General features: G+C 39.0%; 1 protein-coding gene across 2 annotated transcripts; it reads right to left on the bottom strand.

Annotated features, from left to right (window-relative positions):
- Positions 1 to 1,196: 1,196 nt before the first annotated feature.
- POP1 (POP1 homolog, ribonuclease P/MRP subunit) lies at positions 1,197 to 24,732 on the bottom strand. Of its 2 annotated transcripts, XM_071554099.1 has the most exons (15): positions 24,478 to 24,732; positions 21,894 to 22,076; positions 20,915 to 21,090; positions 18,280 to 18,528; positions 17,679 to 17,766; positions 17,214 to 17,389; positions 16,350 to 16,600; positions 16,122 to 16,215; positions 15,239 to 15,350; positions 14,169 to 14,288; positions 7,686 to 7,801; positions 6,175 to 6,366; positions 5,156 to 5,310; positions 3,999 to 4,334; positions 1,197 to 3,236 (listed from the first exon to the last, which is right to left on the bottom strand). In XM_071554099.1, the coding sequence occupies exons 1-15, from the start codon at positions 24,596 to 24,598 to the stop codon at positions 2,576 to 2,578; spliced, it is 3,030 nt and encodes a 1,009-aa protein (XP_071410200.1). In that variant the 5' UTR covers positions 24,599 to 24,732; the 3' UTR covers positions 1,197 to 2,575. The 2 variants fall into 2 exon arrangements, with proteins under 2 accessions (XP_071410200.1, XP_071410201.1); XM_071554100.1 differs by lacking the exon at positions 3,999 to 4,334.
- Between the last annotated feature and the right edge of the window lie 110 nt (positions 24,733 to 24,842).

Raw genomic sequence — 24,842 nt, forward strand, 5'->3', positions numbered from 1 at the left:
ATCACAGCCCACAGGAGCTGATCCAGATGCTCCGAGGTAGTTAACCAATGTGTAGCAACTGCAGTAAGAGCAGATGTGTGCTGTAAACTACACCTGATTCAACATGATGAGCACAGACATACTGTATGGCTGATGCACAGATAACACAGGTTTAATTATCCACCATCTGATTATCCGGTGTTGACATGGTTTTTATGACTAAGTTACCCTTGAGACACTCTGAATCTGGAAATTGCAACCACAGATAAAAATTTCCTTGCAGCTACATAAAGTCACAGTACTTTTCTGACAAATTTTGGCTGGGAGTTTTGAGCATTTTTAACTTATCGGGTTTGCAGTGCATTTTTACAAGGAGTGAAGTCTTAAGGCATAAATCATTGACTTAAAGAAAAACAACTGTGTAACAATATTACAAGATACACAGAACAGGATGCGCTTCGATTCCAGTTTCTGTTCACTGGCTCACCAGAGACAAGGATCATAAATCAAAATTAAAGAATGGAAATCAAAGAAAAGTAACAGGAAGTGTCAGAATGAAAACCTGGCAGAAATTACCAATAGGAGGAAAAGAAAAAAGACTCCAGATGTTTTTTTAAAAAATAAAAATCTGGGAAAGATTCAGTGAACAAAAGATCTACAAGCAGAAAAGAAAAATGATAGCTTGGGTGGGAGGCTTCTCTTTCTTTCTCACACACAAGCTGGGTCTAAAGAGGCAAAAAAATATGCATCTACTAAGATTATGAGGGAGGCAACAAAGATAAAAACCATATAAATATCACCTTTCCTCCTTTCTTCCCATGAAGCAGAGCTTTGGAAACTGTGATCCTAGAAATATTTCAATCGAGCTCACTATTCAAAAGGTTCATTAAATCCAGGATTATTACCACGAGAGAATGTGATCAGAGCAGCCAGGCTGTAATGTTTCAGGCGCTCCTTATTCACACATACCTACAGGCTGCAGCACTTACACGGCCAGGAGCGTGTGAATCCATCCCAGCTGCCAGCACCAAGCTTTTTCCTCTGGGGCCATCTGCTGGCTTTCCTGCAGATGCTTCTCAGGGCCCTTCTGGGATGATGATTGCTTTATCAGGTGCATCAAAGGTGAGTGCTGCTGGGGCCATCCAGCATGATTTCTCACAGAGCTGTGGTCCAAGCTGTGATGGAGGCTGCATCTTTCTCTCCCACATGTCCCCCTAAGTCCCACCAGTGGAGCTCACTCTACAGTCTGTCTTCTGAAGACTTTAGTAAGAAAAAAAAAATCCAGTCCCACTTCCAATACTTTCCTTGTGATCAGAGATGTTCTCCCCACTCCCCTATGTGTGTGCTATATTTAATCCAAAAATGGTCCTAAATTTTAATAACTTTGGGGGTAAGGCACACTAAATCCTTCCTCCCACAGCTCCAGCCAACATGAGTCTGTTTGCCTAAGACTTTCAAACAAAACTGCAAGAAAGGGAATTAATTTGTAGACTGATCCTTAGAAAGACAAATCATTACTAATCCATGTTTAATTTCTCTAAGAATCAGGCTTAGTCAATAGACTGCTGACTCAAGAATAGATTACATTTTTATTTGTACATGATAATATCAGAGTAGTTTTACCAATTGGTATATATTTGTATCATGCTGTTACTAAACTACAGTGACTGTAAATTTCTTTTTAAGCTGCTTAAGTCAAGAATGGCTAGATGCTTAAGGTTATCATTGAAAAACCCCAACAAAACACCAAACCCAAACAACCTACCCATACTGCCCCAGCCAAATCAAACACCTTTCTCCCTTCATCCCCCAGCATATTTTATAAGTTTCATGACTGTTTGAACATTTATGAACCATACTGTAACATGAAGAAACCTTCATTCCTGGCACATTCCATACAAAAATAATCTGTTTTAAGGAACAAAAATATCCCCTATTATTAACACAAAATGTATGCTGACCCACCACCAGCAATTTACATCTGAAAGGCTTATTACCTTTCAGACTAGAGAGATAGACTGATTTGCTTTCCAATTTAAAAGCTCTAGTTACTGTAAATAAAAATTATACAGCTGGGCTATATTTTATTTGCATTTCATTTAAGCATTCAGCTTTCTGTGCTGTTTCTCTACTCAGCTGCTTTGCACTGCAGCCACATGTATTCAGGTATGAGGAACCAGGAATGCCACTTGCTAAATATATGGGATCAGATTGCATGCAGTTACATGTGAAAGTGCACTGAAAAGTTACAGTCCACCTGACTTAAGATTTCTAAAATGAAAATGGTGGCTTTCTGTATATTGTTATACCATCCACTGCTTTAAGGAGAAAAATGAAGAATATGCTTTTTTCGAGACACACGGGATCATGATAATGATCTGTTAGAAATCCTTAGCAGTGCAGACATCAAAAGTAATACTATTTTTATGCATTAGTTATTTTCTTGAATAATGCTGAAAAGCCTTTTATTTATTTCATAATCTTAGAGAGGTATGGGCTCAGAATAACCTCAAATTTGAGACAAATTAGGAAGGCCACAGAGCATAAAACAGACATTCTTTGGTATTTTTGGCATTCTACTGCATTGCAATGATACTTAAACCTCAATATTAAGTCTTGCAAATCTGTACTGTAAAGATGTTGGAGTCCTCAGCAAAACAAGCCCTTTTTTATCTGCTGGCTGGTAGTATAACATATAAATTAATCCTGTCAAGCTAACAAAACCCAGAGCTTCTCCACACCCTGTAGCCAATGAAAAATCCCCTTGAGTGACATATCCCAAGACAGTCCTGGAGCAGTGGGAAGTAACATCTGGAAGGGCATCTGACCAAAGGCCAAGAATGAGGTCATCATGGTCCTCAGTTGTTTCTCCATCTGGAAAGCTTAGAGGGGCACCTTCTAGAGCCTTCATGCTATGCTTTTTCTTCTTCTTCTTCTCCTCTTTTTGTTTCTGTACCTTGTCCTTGAATATGTCACGATGTTTGGGTTCTTGAGGACCACAGAAGAGTTTGTCTTTGCTTAGATGCAGCAAATCGTCTTCTGTTGGGATGCAAATCATGGCATGCAATTCAGGGTTCCCCTTTCTCAAGAGTGACAAATTGACCCAGACAAGAGCCCTTGGGTAGCTCATCAGGATTGGCAAAAAAACATCTTCAGTCATTTCCTTCTGCCCCAGTCGAGAAATAAGGCGGATTCGCCGATCTTTTCCAGCAGTGGGATAGCACCAGGCTGATAACTGCATCAATAGTTTCTCACTCCTATTAAAAATTTTCAAAAATAAACATCATGGATACTTATTAACAAGGAGTACAACAATAATCCAGCAGCCCACATATTTGCAAGAGCAAGATTAAAAAAAGCCCTAGGGTTTTCGTTTGAGTCTTAGCACAAAAAGAACATGGGTGAGTGGAATTCATGTGTCATCTTCAGAAGGAAGGTAACATCACTTGTTAAAACCCCCACACTTGTTCAACCACAAATAATATAAAACCCTCAGTGACATTAATGCAGTCCAGAACTTCCAATGTTTTTTCCCCAGTAACTGCACAAAAATGAAAGACTTGCATTCAAACACTTTCCAAACACTGTTGCTGCCCTCATGTGTTGCAGGAGATTCTCTATTTTCTTTACAGTGCAAGAATCACCTGTGATGATGTATTAGAGAAGAGAATGCAAGACGACGTTCACAGCAACAGTTTTAAAATCAAAAACATGAGCCTCTAAAAGCTCCATCCACCTGGAAGCAGCCAGAATATGGCAAGTCTAAGAATACAGTAAACTCCAGAGTGTTAAATCTAAGATAATTTCAAGAATTTACTTTTATCTAGTCACAAGGTTTGCTAGGGAAAAGCAGAAGGACTTCCACTCACACTAAATTCTGAACCATGCAAAACTATTTAATCTCACTGTATTTGGATCAAATAATTCCCTTAATAATTCTTCTTAATAATCAAGCCTGGGCTCTTCTTTTCCTAATTCAACAATTCCCAATTAAAAATATGTGTATTATTTTGCAATACCTGAGAACAATAAAGTCACTTGTCTTAGTTTCATCTCTTTCACCAAAGACTTGGGTGCTCATAACATTCTCTGTCTTTAGGGCACCTTCAGAACTTATTTCCATGGTCTCCTCTACCTCACCAGTCTCTGGGGAAGCTTCTGTGACCACTTCTGTTTTGGGGTCACAAAAATTATGCCCTTCAGTTGTGCAGCACTCAGGATGTGAAGAAGGCTGTACAAATCCTCCTGAAGCTTTCATTCTTCCTTCCCAGTTCTTTGTCAGCTGCCCCCAAGGACAGATGAAAGGAGACAGAGTGCCCAGCTTGACATAATTTGCCCTTTTTGCAGGTGGACGTCTAAACGATAAATCAAGTAAGTAGGTAAGAATGTTTCTTTCCTGCACCCTTATTTGGTACTTAACACTTCAAAAAGATTTCTACTTCTTTGCTAGTCTAATATTGTTTTCTGTTTTCAAAATCAAGTCTTTAGAGCAAAAAGTTACCTGTGCATTCCCTTTGTAATCTCACTGAACAAGAATTTTAAAGTTACAATCTAGACAACCCTGCTATATCTTTGATGACCATATCCTTTGAGCCATGCTGGAAATGTCTGTGCTGTGACTGACACCACCACCTTTCCCTCTGAACTACTTTTCTCTCCTAGCTGGAAGGGGAACCAACACCAGTTGGTGCAGATGACACTTCCAACTACGCCATACTCATGGCTAAGTTCTGTGTTTGTTGCAGTGAAAATGAAGGAAAACTTCAGAATCCCTTTTATTTTAAGAGCAGACACTGAGAGGTACCTCAATTAATTCTTAAGTTATTCTTTAACACTCAGCATGTACTTTGGTATTCTGCCTTTCCATTCTCTTACCTCCTCCCTCATTTGCTGCTTCGGGAACTGGAAATAGCTTTGTTTATTTTATAGTTTTGCAGCCTTGTTACAGCCCTATAACTGCACATGTCTCTAGGAACAGAAGGTTTTAATTCATATGCCCTGTTTAGCAGAGTTAAATATATCTAGGATTCTTTTTTATAATATTAAGATATAAAACATTAGTGAAAGTTCTCAATATTAAGTCCAAGTTTAAGTGAACACAACAGATAATTAAGGAAATATTTTAAGCAGGATTCACTTTTGTCATTCTTGCAATTGATGTTTAAGTTAACATTACCGTTTGAATTTTTCAAGAAGACTGGTTTTCAGTTCTTTGGCAAACTGCATTCCTGCCTGGCAGTCTGGGAAATCATTTGGAGTGTGAGGTATTCTTTGATATTCAGAATGCTTTAATGCTTCTTGCAAGCCACCGACTCGTACACCTCGATATATCTGTTATAAAAAGCAAATACCCAAAAAGCAATATTTGTACTGATTCTGGGTTCCTAACCGAAACAAAATATTAATTCTCCAGAAGGTACTACCTTAGAAAATTGAAAGTCTAACACTTTAGTTTTCAAAAATTAAGGTTAAGTATGGTTTCTACAGTTCTACCTGCTCATTTCAACAAAATGTTAGTCATGCTCTTTAATTCTGAAAAACTATCAATAAAACTGAAGAGAATTTCGCAAGTTCTGATCTTGTACGTTGCCAGGAATGTTGTATTACTTTGACAATCACTGCCTAATTTATTTTAACCATACAAGTTATCATTGCATTTAATACCCCTGCACATTCAAAAAGCATAAATTTAACTGCAGAAAGGTATTAAAACTGCCACCTAAGTATTCAAAGCAGGATTCCCCAAACAGCATCAGAAAAGTATTCAAGCTCAACTCAAACTTTGTGTTTCAAACTCTCTCCCAAATCAGAGGCAACGAGGCTGTTGACAGAGGTGGAGATAGCCAAGCTGGAAACAGGTTAGCAGCAGGCACCAAGTGATTTCCCTTTTAGGGGCACATGCCTGTAGAACCACAAAATCAGAAGCTACAGCTTCAGCTTTCTCTCCTGATGCCCCACTGATTTGCTGCCTTTAGACTGCCATGTAGGCAGTTATACCCAACAGCAAAGCTATTGTTTATTTTTAAGGTTTCAAGGCCAAGCTGCAGTCATCAACCAGTTCATATACCCTATTTTACAGGGGGATTTTGATCCTGTAATTATGAATTGCTCATACAATGCTCTAAAATAAATTAATTTAAACTAAATTATATAAATGGTCATATTTACTTGCACTTTGGCATCAAAGTCACTTACAAAAGGAATCCAGAAAGCCATGCCCCAGCCCTTTGGGAGATAGATATCCCAGCCACTCCCCCATCCTGGTCGATCTTCTCCAGCCATTTTCCCTGGCTGCTGCACCAACAGTATGGGAATCTTAGATTCACAAGGACCCAAATCAAGGTGTGATCCAGGTACCAGTAACTGAGCTCTCAAATGGTTTAAGTCCTGTGAAGGAGGAGACATTTCCTGTAAGTTAGTAACCATTCTTCCCTCTTCTAGATACCCTTCCAAGACACAGAGAAATTGAGGTTACAGCTAGGAAAAATATACTAGTAATACACTATATAATTGAACAGAATTTCATGAAGATATGAAAAATTATTTCAATAGTATTAAGTACTTTTTTTTCCCCCTTCTTACTTTCACAGTCCATGATGGAGAGCAGGTACTGAAACTCAGGGCAAAAAAAAAAAGTACAATACAGATGAAGTAGGAAAAACACATTTTGCAATTTCATATTACAGATTTGTGCACAAGACTAGACTGAACAGGTGTTTTCAGACAGTTTGTCAATACATAGAGCAAATCTGAACAACGTCCAAGAAGATGGGAAGAACATTTGGTCATGAAACACTTTCACATAAAGCATGCTGGCACTAAGGCTTTGTCAATCACCAGTTGTTATATTCCATTGTACAACATTAAGAATACATTTATAAAAAAATAGACCATCAGATGCTCTGCTTTATAAGGTAAACATTATATTTCATGATAGCATGAAGAAACACTGTCATCTACAAAAAGATTGTGCTGATTAACTGTCATGTGCTAGTGTCATATTTTCTAAGTACTCTGCTTTTTTTACACTATGTCAGCCACTTTGAAAGAGCACAAAACTAAAACAGAATATTTATAAAGATGTTTCTGTGATACAAGTGTTTATTCTTTCTGATACAATGGTGCCAAAAGTTTATCACCTCTTGTGACTAGACCACTATATAAAGTGCAATTTACCCATGCACTTTATGGGCTGCTCCTTCATTGTCAATGAAAATGCCAAGATAGATTTCAAACCTGCCACAGCAAATTTAAAGTTCTCTACAAATTACAAATTATTGGCCAGAATGCCCACAGCATAATGTGCTGCAGTTCAGAACCAGATGATTTATTTCCTTGCAGCTTCCACGGTTCTTTTGTCAGAAGAATCATCCTGGCTACAAGTGAAAGGCCAGAACCTCTGTCATTCATTCTTCTTACCTGCTGCATGTGAGTCAATGTGATGTAGGGAAATCCCATTCCAAGCCCTTCTGATGCATAAATCTGTAACTATTGAGTCCTGTAGACAATCCAGTAAATCTTTCGAGTCATGGACAATGGTTGTGCAAGAACATTATGCAAAGGCTACAACAAACCATTTCAACTCAGCAACTGGGTATTATGACACTGATAGACCCTGAATTTATATAAGTTTGACAAGAGCCTCTTTCTATGGGCTCTACAGACCATTAGCCATTTCCTCTGTGGCAATTCACCTACTTAGTTACCTGCTCTGAGATTTTATTTTCAGTGACGTTCTTACAGATGTCCTGGTTCCAGATAAAGCTGTGAGCACAGTCTACAGGTACACCCTTCAGGTACAGCTGCCTAACTTTAGCATTATCTAGAAAAGAAGAGAACCTTTAAAAAAAATTCAAACAATTTTGGTGGTTTAAATACCGAATTTCCAAAACCACTTCACTATCGTAAGTACAATGAGCAGACAGCCAAGGAAAGATTATTAAAAGCTTAACAAGTATCACTTCTTCTGGAGCATGTTACTATCACACATTTTTCCAAATACCAAATATGAAATAAACTGTTAGTGTTAGAAGCACTAACCTGGCATTTTCTTACCACATTTCTTATTACAAATGACATGGCAATCTAAATTAGATCTTCACATGCCAACTTTAATGTTCTGGAATTTGACCTTTCACACAGAGTGTGAAACTCAACAGGTTTGGCAAAAATCAGAAACAGCAACATTAAAAAGCCTGAAATAAATTTAAGTAAACTTGTAAGAGAACCAAGGATTACCTTTAAGAAATGTACATAGATGAAATATTTGTATGGATATGACTAGCATGCAACTACTTATTTAGCACTATTTTCCCACTCTGGATCTTTTCAGACTCTGTGCATCAAGGAAGGGATTGTTCTTGCTTATGTCAGCACAAGTAACAATTGAGTACATCCCTGAAGATAAATAACACTTCCAGCTTTAAAACTGATTGTTGAAGTATTAAATAACGTATCTCTTCTTCAGTTTTGCAGTCTAAGCAAAGGAAATGTATACCTACCTTTAGTGACCTACGGATTAAAAGCCTCCATGCAATGCATGCTGATCCGTATTTTAAGTAAAATAATTCTTACCAACATATCATACAATGAACCTATTAATAGTTCTGTGATTAAAACTTAAGAGGGACTGCTCCTCATTTCTTACTCAAGTCTTATATATTAAAAGAACATAATATGTCAGGGTTTGTTTTAAAAACCTTTTTTAAATTACTTAAGTATTTTTTAAAAAGTTCTGCAAATTTTTCCAGTTAATGTTGACAAAGACTTCAAGCACAGACGATACAGACTATACGGTCGTAATAACAATACAATAGGTACTGCCAAACATAACTGCAATAACTATTTATTTTAAATCCATACCTTTAAGATGTCACCATTGCTAAAAGTTGCAACATCATTTACAAGAAATATTAACTAGGGCAGCACTTATGACAGTTTCATGGTGTTATCAAGTTGTTATGCATTCTTGCTAATGAGTTAGATTTATGTGAGAATAAATACTAGAGAAATTATCAGATTAGGGTGGCATTCCTTCAAATTTAAAGCAATACAACTAAAAAGGAAATCCTTGTCAATTAAGCTGGAAAAATTCCTTCTCAGACCAAAAATTAAGGATAGGAACTTGAGCAGGAACCTAAGAGACCTCAACACTCATAGAGGAAAAGCCCATTTTGTCTGGAGATAGAGCAAATATCAATGCCTCAGAGGGAGAAAAGACAGCAACAAAACTGTGTGGTGATGTTGGTGGTGTTGGTGAATTCTTCTTGACTCTTAGAGATGACCAAGGGAAAAGGCACATAATTACAAGCAAACAGAAGGTAAGGAACAAAATTTTCTCATCTTCTGTGCAGAAAGCACTTGTGAACATCAGAATCACTTTATGTTAAATTATTTAAACTTATCTAATTCCTTCAATGTAAATTATTCACTGTAACTTTCTCTGCTTTTTTTTAAACATTTATTTTTATTACCACAGTTCAGGCAGTCTTACTCTTGTTATACTCTCGGAGTCCTACACAATTCCTATATACTATAATGGCATGAATCTATAGAAAGCCCTTTTAAATCAGTCTCTCTCCATCACCACCACCCTCCCAATATCCTCCTTACTAGCCTAAAATACTCTTCTCTAACTTGGTACATTCTTTCTCTTTGTTCCCCACTGACCTTGGAGAATTTACTCTTTCTAGTAAGCATACTGTAATGCATATCATAATCCCAAATCCTCACACCAACTCATTTCTTACCTCTTTCCCATTTTCTTCAGTCCACATTTTAAGATTGCTGGGGAAATAATCCTACCAATGAATAAATTGCTGATGACAGTGAAAGATGTTAGGGCTAGTACAGGAAATAGGAAGTTCCATTACTAAGCACAGAAAGCTCAGTGACAAGCTACTCCTGCTGGTGTTAAGTGGCTGGTGGTTACGCACTACAGGCAGAGGGGCACTACAGACAGAGGGACGTTTTGCTCCATTTCAAGCTGTTAATCTGATTTGCATCTGAACAGTCTTAGAAGACAGGTCTAAGAGTTGTAAATTTTCTTTCCTTTTGCAAAAAAAAAAAAAAACTAGGAAGCAGTTTCAGAGTCCTATGTACATAGGGGTGTGTGTATCAGCATCAGTGAGAACAGACACCTAAACCTTGGTAAGAGGTGCGTTTACCAGCAAGGACCCAGGCTCTGTGTCTGCAGAAGGAACTTCAGTTCATGTATCTTTCATGGTGTATTTTCCTTCTATGCATCTCACTGATGCATCATTTAAAAGCTTCACCATACTCCATGATGACTGGTTTTTAAGGCAGTGGAATTTGCTTTCTCCCATAGAAGAAAGTAAATACACATCAAAATGCCAGAAGTGGACTTTAAACTGGAGAAAAGAACAGCACTAACTGGCAGTAAGCACTGGCTGCTTACTGGGAGCCTTGATTTCCAGAAGGCATAAAGCTGCTGAGGAAAATGATTTATCCTCCAGCCTGAAGAAATGAGGACAGTTCTTTGATTAAATCCCATCAGCACCTGTCCATAACACACAGCTTGCACACACACATATGCATTCAAAAGTGAGATTGACTGCGAAAGACTGAAATTACATTTGATTTGTTCGCATGTCACTCACAGGGCAGAACTACTCAGGCATACCTTAGAACAGCATTTTGTTAAAAAAGGTGATATGGACAGATGTGTATCAGTTTCACAGACTGCACATATGACAATCCACAAGCAAAGGTGTGGCTGTAACTTACCTAAACTATTCACTCATTTGACAAACAAATGCAAGTTAGTAAAGATTTTCTAAGAAAATCAGTTGGCTTTTATACACACTGAAGAACAAGAAAGGCTAATCTACATACAGAATCTGGTAACATATGCAGCGGCATTTCAATCTTACTAATACTAATCCTAATAGCATTTGAATGTCCAGGAAGCAAAAAAGGGAAAAAAGTGTGTAATACAGAAATGGTGCCTTTTTATTGCTCAACAAACATGACATGCCATTAAGGCAAACTAATGACTGCTACCATATTTTAAATTGAGATTATCTCAAAATATTACCACATCTGAGTAAGGCTACAACACAATCAAGGCTCAGAAAGTTTATGCAGTTCTAAGGATCATAATTTTTTTTTCTTACGGAAGGGGAAAACTAATACCACTGAAATGGAATTACAGATCTTAGAGAAGTGTAAGTTTTTTGGGGTGGGTGTTACTGCAGAAATGTTGATGATACTATTGCTATAGTGATGTATGCTATGTGCCATGATTAAATTCCTTCCTTTTTCAGCTGAACAAATTGCCCTTCAGAAAAGTGAAGAGGACAGTCTCCATATCCAGGTTACTCTTAGCAGAAGAATGAGTGGAATGAGGGCACAAAACTGATTAGAAAAATGTTGGTGAAAATGCTAAGGCAAACTAGAATAATCTTTAGGAATATGTTGTTTTTGATGTAATTCTTGCTGGGTATTTCACTAATCTGACTCCAAGTGTGGCCAATAACAGGGTCCTAGGGAAGAGTAAAACACTAGAATCAGTACACTGTGTCGCATTTCTTCACTCTGCTAGTTTCTTGCCACTTGTGGATTACAAACTTCTTCAGTTAGAGGTGACTCTTTTGCACTGAGTGGCCCTCAATAGGTTCTCCTTCATATATTTAACTGATTTTAACTTCTGTAAACCTGCCAGCCAACCAAGGAAGCTTATAAGAAAAATGAATAAATAAAAGTGATGGACTTGGCAGTGCTGGGTTAATGGCTGGGCTCAATCTTTGAAGTCTTTTCCAACCTAGAGGATTCTATGATTCTAACTGGTGTATAAAGGCAGTGAAACATGCAACAAGAGCCCATGCTCCAATGAGATTACAAACTAGCCTGAATTTGGGAAGATCTTATAAATGGGTCCTGAAACAGTGAATAGTGGCAAGAAGAATAATGATTGCATAGAGAACAGATTGGACATAAAGTGGATTCTGCACAGTAATTGATCATGTCTAGGCTTCCTTTTATTAACACATATACAATTTTACTTTTTCTTTCAAAAACAAATGCACTTGAATGCTTTCTCCTGATCAGAAAATTATCTAAGTATCTGAGTTTAATATCCAAAAACTGATTAATTTTCTAGAAGTATTTTAAAACAATATAAATTCTCTGCTTTTAACTGCTTCAAGAAAGAGACCCATTAAGGCAGAAATAAATCATAGGTATTAGCTGACACAAAGTCAACTACAAAATTAGGTTAGGAACAATAGTCTTTGGAGAGTAACAATAGCTTCTCTTTCCAACTAATATGGAGGGAAACAGGAGAGTGGCAGTTAGACTCCAGTCCCGAGATGTGAACTTTCATGCCATAGGATTCCCCCACTGCACATGTAAAAGGTATGCAAAAATTGTGAATGATTCTGTAACTCTTCCCACAAAGCATCAGGAAGTTGCTTGGACCTTCAGTCCCTCCTATTCTCTCCCTAACTACAAAAATGTAAAAGGGCTGTCAACTCCTTTTTTACTCCCTTACCACGATGTCCTTTTGATTTTCCACTGGAAGACAGCTGTATTGTCTGTCTTCTTTCAATCTTCTGCCTTCTGAACTTTTTAGTCATGTGTAACATTTAAGTCAATTAGCAGAACCTAAATTGGAAGGTATTGGGCAGTTTACCTTCCCTTGCTAGCTGAACAAGGACCTCCTCCCTCTGCTGAATAAAAGTCAGAGGACAGAAGCAGTTTAAATTCCATGGGAAAAAAAAAAAGACTGGGAAAGAAACCAGAAAGCAACACCAGGTTTTCTGAGTACTTGTGGTTTGAAAGATTTTTTGCAAGCGAAGGATAACCCCAGCTAGAAAGATCTTGAAGATGGACATTTCTAGCCAGCCACAGGAAAAAAACACGTAAGTCCTCTTGACTTCCTACCTTATATCATTACCGCCTTACCATGGCCATCCATCCTGAGGGAAAACCAGCTTTGGTAGTGGGAGAGACACTACTGTTAGACATTTCCAATACCTAGATGTGTTCTCTTGATCCTGCCTCCTTGAACAAATCTTCAGTCACGGCAAGCAGAATGAAGGGAGCCAAATTACTTTTTGCAGTTGCTAACTCCTCTATCAGCTCAAGCCAGTACCTGTAAACAAGTGCTGCACAGCTCACCTTACTTCTCAGAAGGAAGGAACCAAAGTAGTGATCATGTGTGCTACAGCATTTCCAACAGGAACACTAATGATGAGAAAGTTAGCTTAGCAGAACTAATTAACAGAAAGGCTGTTCTGGATACATAGTGTAGAACAAGAGGATGTAAGAAAATGAAAATAACAGAGTTGTGCAGAGAGCTAAAAAACAGTAACTGAAGTAGGTGTTCAAGATGATTTAAGTGAAAGGTAAGACTAGATTATTCCAACGTCTTGCACTAGACACATCATCAAGGAAATTAAGTATTATTTTTAAGTCTCTAAAAGGTTCAACTTATCCTGTGTGCTATTGCCTGCCAGCTGGCTAGTATGTTTCTCAGGTTAGACAACCTACGTCCAGTCAACCTAAGTGGGAATGCCTACACAGGACTGTGCACAAACACACTTACATACTCTTGCAGTTTTCAAGAACATTCACATACAGCTGAATTTGAATTTTGCACTGAAATGTCGTGTAAGTCAGCACTGAAATGAAAATTTCAGAAGTCATGCTTGTGTCTTTCACTTTTTAGCATAACCAGCATCCTGGCCATCTGAAATATTAATTCTGCAACAGTAATCTCTTTTTCCCAGTAGAATGGGAACTTTCATCATTGTAGGACTAAACCAGAAATGGCAGATATCTCATTGGAGAGATAAAGAGCAACAGGAAGACTAAGCACCAAACAAAACTTACTAAGCAGCTTTTAGCACCTGGTTGGCCTCGCCAGGATTCGAACCTGGATCATCTGTATGGTCAGACAGAGGCTTCCACTGAGCACAAGACCAGCTTTGGTGCATGTCCCTCCCTCACAACTGCTGTTCTAAAACCTATGCAACTTTCCAGCTGTTTCTGTTCTGCCAGGGGCTGTGGAAAGGGGAAGGAAACATTCTGAAATCAAAAGCTAAAGGAAAACAGCAAGAGACAATCCACAGAAGATGACAGTAGATGAAAACAAAAGTGTAGAGAGAAACTGGACCTCTTGCCTTTGTCAGTTCCACAAGAACCATAACATAAGCAAGGCGTTTTACCTTGGTATTTTTCAAAGTCTGGCATGGCTTTTGTCTTCTTTTTTGGCAAATTGACTCGAGGATCTCCAACAGTGAGGCCAAGTATTGTACCTGGTGGCATTTCTGATGGTGAACTCATCCCTTTAAAACACACAGATGAACAATGCCATGAAATCACCAATTAAGTTGTTATCTTTTTCTGCGCTACTATTTCATGCGTTTTTGCCTGCAGGGATGTGACACCACTGTAAGCCAGCAAAGCAATCCAAAGTACTCTATCTAATGCTTTGAAAACTCCCCAATGCTTGTTAAATGTCCAAGACCAAGAAAGTCAACAAGAGCAATGCAAGACTTGGTTTGCAATTAATTTTATGCTTAGCACAAAAGTGAGGTCATGCTCACAGAGTCAATTCATCTTTTGCACTTGGCACATATCAAAGAATCAACAAGTTTTGTTTTATCCTTGTCTTCCAAAGAAAGGAAATTTTAAAATGTTTTCTAAAAGTTTTATCTCATTTCTGCTTCAGTGCCTCACAGTGAATAGATAACTTGAGTATAATGTGAGATCTACCAAAGCCAGTTCCTTACCTGCTTCACTGCTAGAAAGTGGAGATGTTGTTAACTTTATGATACTTTACAATTCAGCCAAATGCACAACTGTCAATTAGAAACAAACATTCATAAAGCAAGGTATAAGACTTTGACTCCGGGTAGAAGACTACTATCTTATCTGGGTAGGTATTGTCTTCATTTGAGGCATATGGGGGGAGAGAGAGCATACATCAGACTGTGTATCCCATCAGAAATCTCAAATATAAGTTTACAAAGACAACAAACAAGATTCAGTTTATCTATTAAGAGTTTGGACTACACAGAGGATTTAAATTCCCTTAAAAAACCTCAATGTAACATTTCTCAATTCTTTGCCATGGCATGGTAATTATCTAAGCACATTCTCAAAGGCTTCACTGTCTTTATCATGCAAAAAATAAGCATGTCCACACTGAAGTCAACTCATTAACATGCCAGTTTTTGACCACTAGATTTTAAGAGTTTCCCCTTCCTCCCATAGCACCCACATGCCCAAATACCTTGTAACAGCTCAAAGATAGCACTTTGGCATTGATGAAGAGATACTTTTTCAGAGTCCTTGCAGTTTTCCACCCACCAGTTATTCAGTTCTGTCTCTGAATCTGCCATCTCCTGGAAGACAACACATTAATTACATTCAAATGGTTATTATTTTCTATCAGTATGAATTTGCTCTCAGTTTTCATTAACTACTATGGGCGCTTTCTTCCTCTTCATGTTTTAAACCAAAATAATTTTCTGATGCACTGTAGTCCTATACTTTCCAGTAATCCCTAATAAGCTCTTCAATTTAGCCTGTGTTCAAAAAAATAAACAAAGCACTCCACAACATTTCCTAATCTGTCATTATTTCTTATAGAAAGTCAGAGATTTCATGGCCCCATCAGGTTTGCTGCAAGAGACAAAAGATGCCCCATTAAAATCACAGTGATACTGTGTGCCAAGAGGTGGACAAAACCCCTAAATCCTGGAGGAACTGCATATTTGATTAAAAATATGAAAGTTTTCTACACTTTACACATCTTGGCCTTTACTTCTAGGTGCTCTAGCACATTGCTTGAGAAACATGATCTAGAGTTTGTCAAAGAAAACATGAATTATTCTGGACCTCTCAGCACAATACAACACTACAGCAGAAACTATACAGCCTGCTCAACAGCATCATTGTTATTTTCTTCCTACCCCCACTTAAAATTCAGATAGGACTTTGTCCTGAGACCAGCATTGGTCAAGAGGCCTAATACAAGAAGCGAACAGAGGAATACATAGGTTATCTAGTCTTACTTGTTATAAAGGCTAATTTATGGTCCTTTCTGACAAAAACAAGCTTGCGCATCCTAAGAACCAAAACTACACTAACATCCAAACTGCCAACTTCCTTACTGTTTGGACAGAAGCAGCTTTCAGGGTCTCTGTAAGGACAGAGTGTGATAAGGGGCCAATCAGTCGATATCTGAGAATTTCCATGCTTCTGTCACTGAAATAGAAAAACTTCGGGTGAATATACAATCCTGCAACACATATTTTTTTCCCCCCAGTATAGTGTTAAGCCAGAATTCAGCTGTGTTATGCACTAATGGGCCACAGTTTCTGACTCTACTATGAACAAACCTGATCACAATGCCAGTAGTGTGAGAGATCCAAGAATAGGACTGGAATGGATCTCTAGTGCCGTCACCAATTATTTTTTTCACTGGCACAGCTTTCTCTCCTTCTTTATCCTCCTTCTTTCTTTTCTTGCCAGGTCTCATAACAACCTCCATTTGTTTTTCCTCTTGAATTGATGTTGTAACAGGCTCCATAATACAGATTTCTTTAGGCTCTGAACACTGAAAAATAGCTTTTAACTCCTTCAGTATGTCCTTAAGAAAAATAAAGTTTGGATTAGGATGCTATATAGTGCACTGCAAAGCTTAAGTACACTTTTAAAAATTACACTCCATTATTTAATTTTCCTACTTGGATTTAAAGGAATAAACTTAATTCTGCTGAAGTTAAGAGCTTGCTAACAAAAGCTGAAAGTAATATTGAATGTTACAAAGAATTTGTTCTCATGCAAATTAAAAAAAGAAAAATTGCTCCCACACAACATTTTACTTTTTTTTGTTTAAAACCTGATAGCTAAGTAAAAAATTAAGTTTATCTCTGATGATACTAAACTTAGCCTAGTGGAGCTGTCAATGGAAAGGATGTGAATCACGAACATCATACTGCACATGCAGCCTGAAGAAATGACACTACAAGACTTTTAACAAGCTCAAACACTAAACACCTCAGCAGCATCCACTGTCCGTACCAGTTTGATTAAAACAAGCTGCAGAACATGAATATTGTTACAGTGGAAACAGTTTTCCAACTTTTAATTCCTAAAGTCATGTATTATATTCACCTCTTCCATACTTTTCAGATGACACCTTCAGCATTAATACTGTACTATGCATAAATAAATAAGAGTTCAATTATATAGAAGAACACCTGCTTGAGAGCTGGATGCACCCATATCCACAACTGTCTGTGTTCAGACCCATCCCTGGGTTTCCAAATAAATGTCACAGGACCAAGCATATCCTCAGGATAGCGATCTGCTCGGTAAAGATTCAGGGAACCCTCAAATCTTCCAGATAAACAACAAGACTCTTGAAATGTTAATCCTAAAAGAGAAGATCTTTACTGACAAACAAAATAATCTCTTGTTCAATAAACAAAATAAAATTGAAATTCAGTCTGGCACCTGAGTTGCTAATGTTGTACCATAATTAGCTCATTAATAAGCAACCTAATAAGAAAATAAAAATGTCTAGCCCTACTATGACACATTCTAATTAGTTTTCCACCCAAAATCAAAACTCAGTATCAACTCTGTACATTATTAAAAAATGAAAATGATGGGTCATCCTTCAGTCTATTCAGAATCTTTCCTTTGAGCTACATAAATTTTACCTGTGTCAATGCTACATATTCGAGCAAGTTGCTTCAGAAGCTCATTCTCTTTACCAGTCAGTTCCAGGCAACAATAATATGATAAGTCCTGAAACAACAGGATAGTGGTAAAGTGAGAATAACTCTCGAAAGTGAGCCTGGTGAGAAAGGACCAGACAGGACTTCACAATTTACACTGAAGTAGTAATTTTTCATTCTCTAAAATTGTTAGTTATAGGAGAGCTGTCAGGTATTTCTCATTTGAGGGCCAACCTGCCTCTCAAACCAAGAGACCAAAAAGGACATGGCACAAAGTGTGTCTCTTCAATAGCATCCTGCTCAGGAAGATGATACAGGATTTCACTTAACCTCTTAACTTTTGAGAAGACTGAAAATGTAGTGTTTCAGTCACAGTTACCATAAGAGTCTTTTAAAGGCTCATCTTGTTCTCTCTGTTACTCACCACCCCTAATTACAATTATAAAATCTTTCATTTCATACTTAGCAGTTTTATTAACAGTTGACACAACAGTAGTTCAGAGACAGAAATACTCATTACAATTGAACAGCTGATTACTTCATCCTGGCAAAACAATACAGAAAATAGATGTAAACATGGTACCTGAAGAAGGCAGTGTTTTGTCATGGCTCGGTAACAAGCCCTGTAGCTCTTCTCTGTAGGGCTGTTTCCTAAACAGTACCCCCATTTCTTTACCATATGAAATCTCTTTGCATGCCAGATGTGTGTTTCCAGCCAAATACTCTTCCTTTGCCTGTGATTAAACTCTGCTATCAAATTGATGTGGCGCCTTCTCGCTTTGCGGCATTTAGTCTTTGATTGTTCTTTTTTCTGGTGTACGGCCTTCTCTGCCTGTTTTTTGTAAAAAGGATATTGAGGTAAATCTCAAGAACAAAATTCTGAAAAGAAAAAGGCTGAAATATAATGATACAGGAAGCATTAACATTATTGTATACTTTATTCTGATGTTGGATAATTCTTGAGGGTAACTAACGCTTTGAAACTTTCTACACAAGCCACATCCACAAAGTGTGTCAAGGTTTGACTGCAAACCGTACATAAAACAAAATCTCCACGCATTCAGACACTTAAGAGTGAACACTAAGATCTTCTACTTCCTGTGTAAAGTTTTTCCCACACATCAGTATATTCATGTGAATATCACAAATCCACGTGACATTAAAAACATCTGGAGATTTGAATTCATACAGAAGCAGTACAGACCTTCAGACTGCCACGTAGGACCCTACGGGTACTACAATATATAGATGCAGGCAAGAAAGGACTGTAGTGGTGTATTGACCAAGTTTTTGATAACCAAACCCAGTCAAGATCTGAATTATTATGAGTGAATGCATGGCTGGTGAGGAAAGCTTGACTCGATCAATGTTTGATTTGCCTTTTTGTGAAGAGAAGTGATAGAAAGAAATAGGGACTATAAGGCATACAAAAAGATTTTTAGGATATCCTTTGTAAGCTCACCAAGAAACATCTGATAACAGACCATTGGTTACAAGAACAGCAAAGGAAAGAGAATGCTAGAAGATTGGTACCAAGAACAGTGAAAACACTGAAGCAACACATGAAATCAAAATAAAACTGAAAAAAAAAGAAAGTATCTTCCCATCAGACCCATCATTCACCACAGAGGTGGCAATACAAGCCACTGAATGAATGGCAGGTGACTGGTTCTGAAAGGCAGATGGAGAAGGGATGGGGTTTTGTAGTTGAAAAATGCACAACTTTAAGCTTATTGAAGAGATAAGAGATAATCTGGGTAAATGTTTGAATTAAAATGGTCATGATAAGGGATCTAAAACAAATGAAGAAAATGCAGCAGAACTGAAACAGATAACTTTGAAGATGCAGACTTCAAACACTGAAAAGTAATAGACAGAATCTTTACAAAAGCAAATAATGGAGGTAAGACAAGCTGCAAGAAAGCACGAAACAAAACAGACCGTGCAAACACACAAACTACACCAAAAGACCTGAAGACAGAAAACACAGCAGAGGAAATAAAGTTGCACCAGGATCAATTAAACAACCTCAAAAATCCATGAGTCATATACGGCGTAGAAACAAGGATGGTAGAGTAAATGTGAGCACAGACAGAGAAGTTAGACAGGTTACCATATGAAACAAATTAAAAAGGCAGGACACGAAAGAACATAAACATTAAAGAAAGCTACATTTAACAAGGATGGAGCACAAGACTAACTATGCAAAATAGCCCATGCCTTCCGCCCTCAGTTCTCAGAAAACAGGCCGAACTGCACCTCTTGTCATGACTGACAAAGCAAAATGAATGCTAACCAAGACAGAAAAATAAGAGATACACGTTAGGAAGATCCAATAAAACACACCCTAATTAAAATGCAGTCGGTGTGTGGCAGGGAAGTACTCAAAGCAATTTCTGAACCACAAACAATTATCTTCAGGAACTCAGGGTGGAGAGGGTAAGGTCTCAAAGAACTTAAGAAAAAGACAACGCAAGGTCAAAAAAGAACACAATAAATACATTTATCAGTCAGCCTCAATACACAGACAATTTACCAAGCAAGCTGAATTGATCACTTTAAGAAATCTCTAGAGATGGTAAAGTGGTCAATGCCAAACATGAGAAAGATCATTTCCCAATAAAATCCTCCTGAACCAATTCTTTAATTTGAATTTTATACACACAGGAAGGCCACAGTGGGTAAGGAGCAAGTAACTCCACAGGCATATTCTGACTTAATGGTGAAATACTGCCACAAAATGAGTTTCATGAGCTACCAGGAACAGTTAGTAAGTAAGTCTTAAGCTGCACACAGCCTGCCAATAACCCCAGTGTACCTCCCATACGTGAATCATTGAGTCAGTGTGCTGGCTTGAGCCAGCGTGGGCACAGCCCAAAGCTGTGGTGGTAAAAGGCAGACAGGTCTTACTGCAGACTCCTGGACCACCTGAGACCAACGCACTGCCTGAAAAAGCCCTCCTGTGGTGGACTCTTTTATCACTACTCTAAGAACTTTTCAAGATGTTCAGCAATTGCAAAGCCAATGCGTTAGTCAGACCTATTTGAGCTACCACCTAGAACTGAGGCGTTCCTTCATTTTGTATCCAAATGTCAGTCAAAGTTTAGGGTACCCAGGGAAGCTTTGCAGATTTCAGTCCTTAACATTAATAAATATACAGCTGAACACTGTGCATTAGCTATGCCCACTACATCAAATACTGTAAAACGCACTTGTACCTCTTTCCTGGCCATCTCTTGGAGCCGCCTGGGTAGGCGTTTAATGTTGTGACTCATTGCTCGCCTTCGCATGTGCCTTGGTAGAGTCTGGAAAACCAGAGAGTTTGAAGACTTCTGCGAAACTGCTTTCAACATGGCACTGATCTCTGCAGCACGAGCTTGAGCAAAGGTAGACGCTGGAATGAAAAGAACTGCATCAGAGCATGATAAACAGCAAAAATCAAAGACGAGGATACTGTACGTAAATTATGGAATTACTCCAAGTACATCAGTCCAACACCTTCTTCTTGAACATAAAAGTACTGGACATTATTACAAGAAATTTCAATTATCTAGATATCCTGAAGCTTACAGATGCAGTCAAGCAAATATTTATACATGAATGAATCTGAAAACTGTGGTAGAATCAACAAGTCCTATTTGCATTGAACAGTTCTTTGATACATTAGAATAGCAATCTTTTCAGATGGTATTCAGAGAGGTGAAAAGAAGTTCAGCATGAAAAAACAAAGGAAGCAGTAATCATATTATGGACTGTTTTAAAATTATCAAGTTAAAATCCAGAGCTTGATCTTGTTTCAGTTTAAGGAGATGTATTTATTATCAGAGTGCTGCCACATTTTGCAAAGCTAAGCTGTCTCTAACTTACATTATGGGTAAAATCAGTTTCACTGGCTACATTAAAAGGAGATGACTGTCAGTACTTATTTTGCTGGCAAACAGAAACCAAAATGTATATCACTCACTACAAGCTGGAGCAACTTTTCAACTCAGAAGTCTGAAAGGACCTATTGAACAACAGCTGGTCATTCATTCCAGCTCACAACTACTTCTGTGTTTTGGAGAAAATCAGGAAAAACAGAAGAATGTAGCATCAGTTCTAATTTTTGCTCTTGCACAAAACAAAGACAGACAGCAAGCTTAATCACCAGCAAATTCCTTTGGACACATAAATTATGACCTTTTCATATATACAAACCCGTTATGTATTTTGGCATTTCCTCAGAAACACTCTGGCGTCCTCCTTGCCATCCTCCTCTTCCTCTGCCTCTCTCTCCTCTACTTTGACCTTTGGAAAAATATTGGTCTTTCCTGTAAGAAGGCCCAGATGACTGATTTGAAAATTTCTGCTGCTGATGCTGTTGCTCAGAACAAACATCTCCTGGAAGGTTTAAAGATGAAAAGAGGTTAGAGAAACACAAAGCAGTCTGACTAACTGATAACTTTACATTCTTTCCTCATAAAACTACATCACAGATTCCTCCTATTATATTTAATACATGTAACTGAAAAAGTCATCAGAAATCAGAAGAATTAAGTTCTTAGAGGAATAAATAAGAATTTTACGCTGTCCTGCAGCATTCCTGCAGTAGATTAAGTAACTTTTGCACATTGTGAAGATGGTTCCCAATCCAGACTTTGCCTCTGAGAGCCGGAATGAAATTGGTCCATTCAACACAGTAGTGATTTTAATTATTTTCCAGTGAGGGATTTAGTACCAAACCAGCAGTTATTTTTTTCTCTTGCCCCTTGATATTTTTTCCTATAAGCAAATGTATTTTTGTCTAGCACTATACATCAAGAACACCTAGCAGTCCTTAAAGTTTAAGAGGGTCTTGAAGACCATATTCAATCTCTAATGTATATTCAGCCTAACATCATATATTAGTTAAGTTTTGGTTAGGATTTCTAGTACAACTTTAGGTGTGGCTCTCTGGTAGTTCAAGCTGGACAGCCCGACTAAAAAGGGTCCAGACAGCCATTCCCACCACCCCACCCACTGCACCAAGATGAGTGCTTGATGAACACGGGGCCACACAGTTCAGTGAGCTTTTCTAGTGAAAATCAGCTTGTGTGTCCAGAGGAATGGGGTGAGAGACTAAAAAGTAAGTTTGCAGGTTGATCAGCTTCTTAAACAAGCCTGTCCCTATGTCCCAAAAATGCTACCATTGGCATGAAGAATAGCCAGGAGCAGTTTCACCTCCAGCACCAACTTATGTGAACAAAAAATGGCAAAGAAACTCCTTTTTTCATTTCAAATAAGCAAAAAGCTTTATGTTCAGCAGCAATTCTGTTGCAGCCTGCTGCAACTACACATCATGCAGAACTGCAGTACTACAGCTGAAAAAGCCATTTGGTGTGCAAACAGGAATCAGCTTTTATGTGGCAACTCCTTGACCTGAGTTTTTGAAATGGCTGAGAGCAGCACTGTCCAGGCACTGGGGTGAAGATGAGAAGGAAATAGCTGGGAAAGAGGGATGGAACTGCCTCGGTCAACAAACCTTTGTAGGCCTACAGTCCCAAATTAACTCGTATCACAAACAGACCATCTCAATGGAGGAACTAAAAATTTTAATCAGAAGATGGAAGAGTATTTTGAAAAACAGCGACTGGCTTAATATCTAAATAAATTTTAAATTATTTCAGCTACTATGGAGATCCATAGTTTTATAACTCTTACTTAGAATTTTACTTTCCTTTTTCTACGAAATAGCCCTGTAAAACAGAGAACTAACATTAGAGAACATTACATGGGATGAAAATCCACGCTATTTAACAGAACAGAAAATCATAATCACATAAACTTAGAAGATCCCCAATATAAATAAAATTAGAAAAATGTGTTTAATCTGGCAGTACTCCTGTAATGATATTTCAAAATCCTCAGACATGGCTGAGCATTTTGTTATGTCATTCTGTCTGCTTAGGAACTCTTGTCACCTAAACACCCAGTGACTCTTAAGCAGTTTTTGTTCAACCACAAAGATGCAAATTGTCAACTTCTTAAGGCCTCACAGTAACAAGCCCTTTTATGTGTGGCATTTATCGGAAACAAAATATCTAAATGGGAGCGTGGGGGGTGGAAACTGAGGTCCTAGTAAAGCATACAAGAGGGAGGTCAAAGCGCACAGACGAGAAAGCGTCTGGCATAAAAGCTGACAGGATCCTTCAGTCTTCAGCAGCAAAGGTTACCTGTGTACAAAACGCTGCAGCGACACTGCAATTTTAGTGGCGCTGCTGCTTCCTGCCAAAACCCTTCCACAGACACAGGAGCCACACGCCCCAAGAGGCAAACTGGCTGGGCACGCTGATCTGAGGGAAAACCAGTGCATTTATCACAGCGCCAGAAGGCTAAACCAGCCCCTTCTGCAGCTCCGCGGTCTGACAGAAAAAGAAAGGGGGCCACTGGATGGCGTATAACATCCAAATTCACTTCAAGACTAGGAACCGCAGTGATTTGTTGTGTAATCGAATGGATGGCACAGAGAAGCACGTATTGCCAGAGTCACGGTATCGATAGGACTGGAAAGCTGCTCTGGAGATCACCTACTCCAACCCCGCAGTCAAGGTACGGTCACCCATAGCACGATACATAGGAATGCGCCCAAATGGATCTCGAAAGACCCCAGAGACGGAGACTACACGAATCTCCCATATTAACAGGACTTATGGCAGCACCAGGACTAAGGGAGCCTACGAAGCCCTGAGTACTCCCACGGCGGACACACCGGGGGCTGAGGAGTCCGGGACACCCGCCCCAGGGGGTCCCCGGCCGGCCGTACCTGGGGACGGGCAGGCTCTGCCCCCGCCGCCGGCGAAGGGCCCCGGCTCTGCAGGCAGCGTGACGCTGGCCGGCTGGTTCCTCATCTTCTTGGCCCGCTTCTTCTCCCGCGCCCCAGACATCTCCGGCGGGGGCTGACGAGCCTCTCCGTGACGGGGGAAGGCGGGGAGGTGCTGGCGGGCGGTGCAGCCGCGGACGGAGCTGCCTCAGGCACCGACACTGACCGGGCGCTCACTCGCGACGCGGCCTCCACCGGCACACGCGGCTGCCTGCGCGCCCGTACCGCGCATGCGCAGTCTGCTCCGAGCAGCCCCAAGGGACTACATTTCCCAGGAATCCCAGCGGGCTGTGGCGGACGGCGCGTGC

The sequence above is a fragment of the Pithys albifrons genome, chromosome 4 (assembly GCF_047495875.1).
Source record: "Pithys albifrons albifrons isolate INPA30051 chromosome 4, PitAlb_v1, whole genome shotgun sequence".
Lineage (NCBI taxonomy): Eukaryota > Metazoa > Chordata > Aves > Passeriformes > Thamnophilidae > Pithys > Pithys albifrons.

Excerpts from the sequence above, each read along its gene's own strand:
- POP1 (XM_071554099.1), bottom strand. The coding sequence starts at position 24,598 with ATGTCTGGGGCGCGGGAGAAGAAGCGGGCCAAGAAGATGAGGAACCAG. Across the intron at positions 17,390-17,678 it reads AATATGTAGCATTGACACAG|GATTAACATTTCAAGAGTCT; the intron begins GTAAAATTTATG and ends CTTCTCTTTTAG. Across the intron at positions 5,311-6,174 it reads TGGCTTTCTGGATTCCTTTT|ATATATCGAGGTGTACGAGT; the intron begins GTAAGTGACTTT and ends TTTTTATAACAG.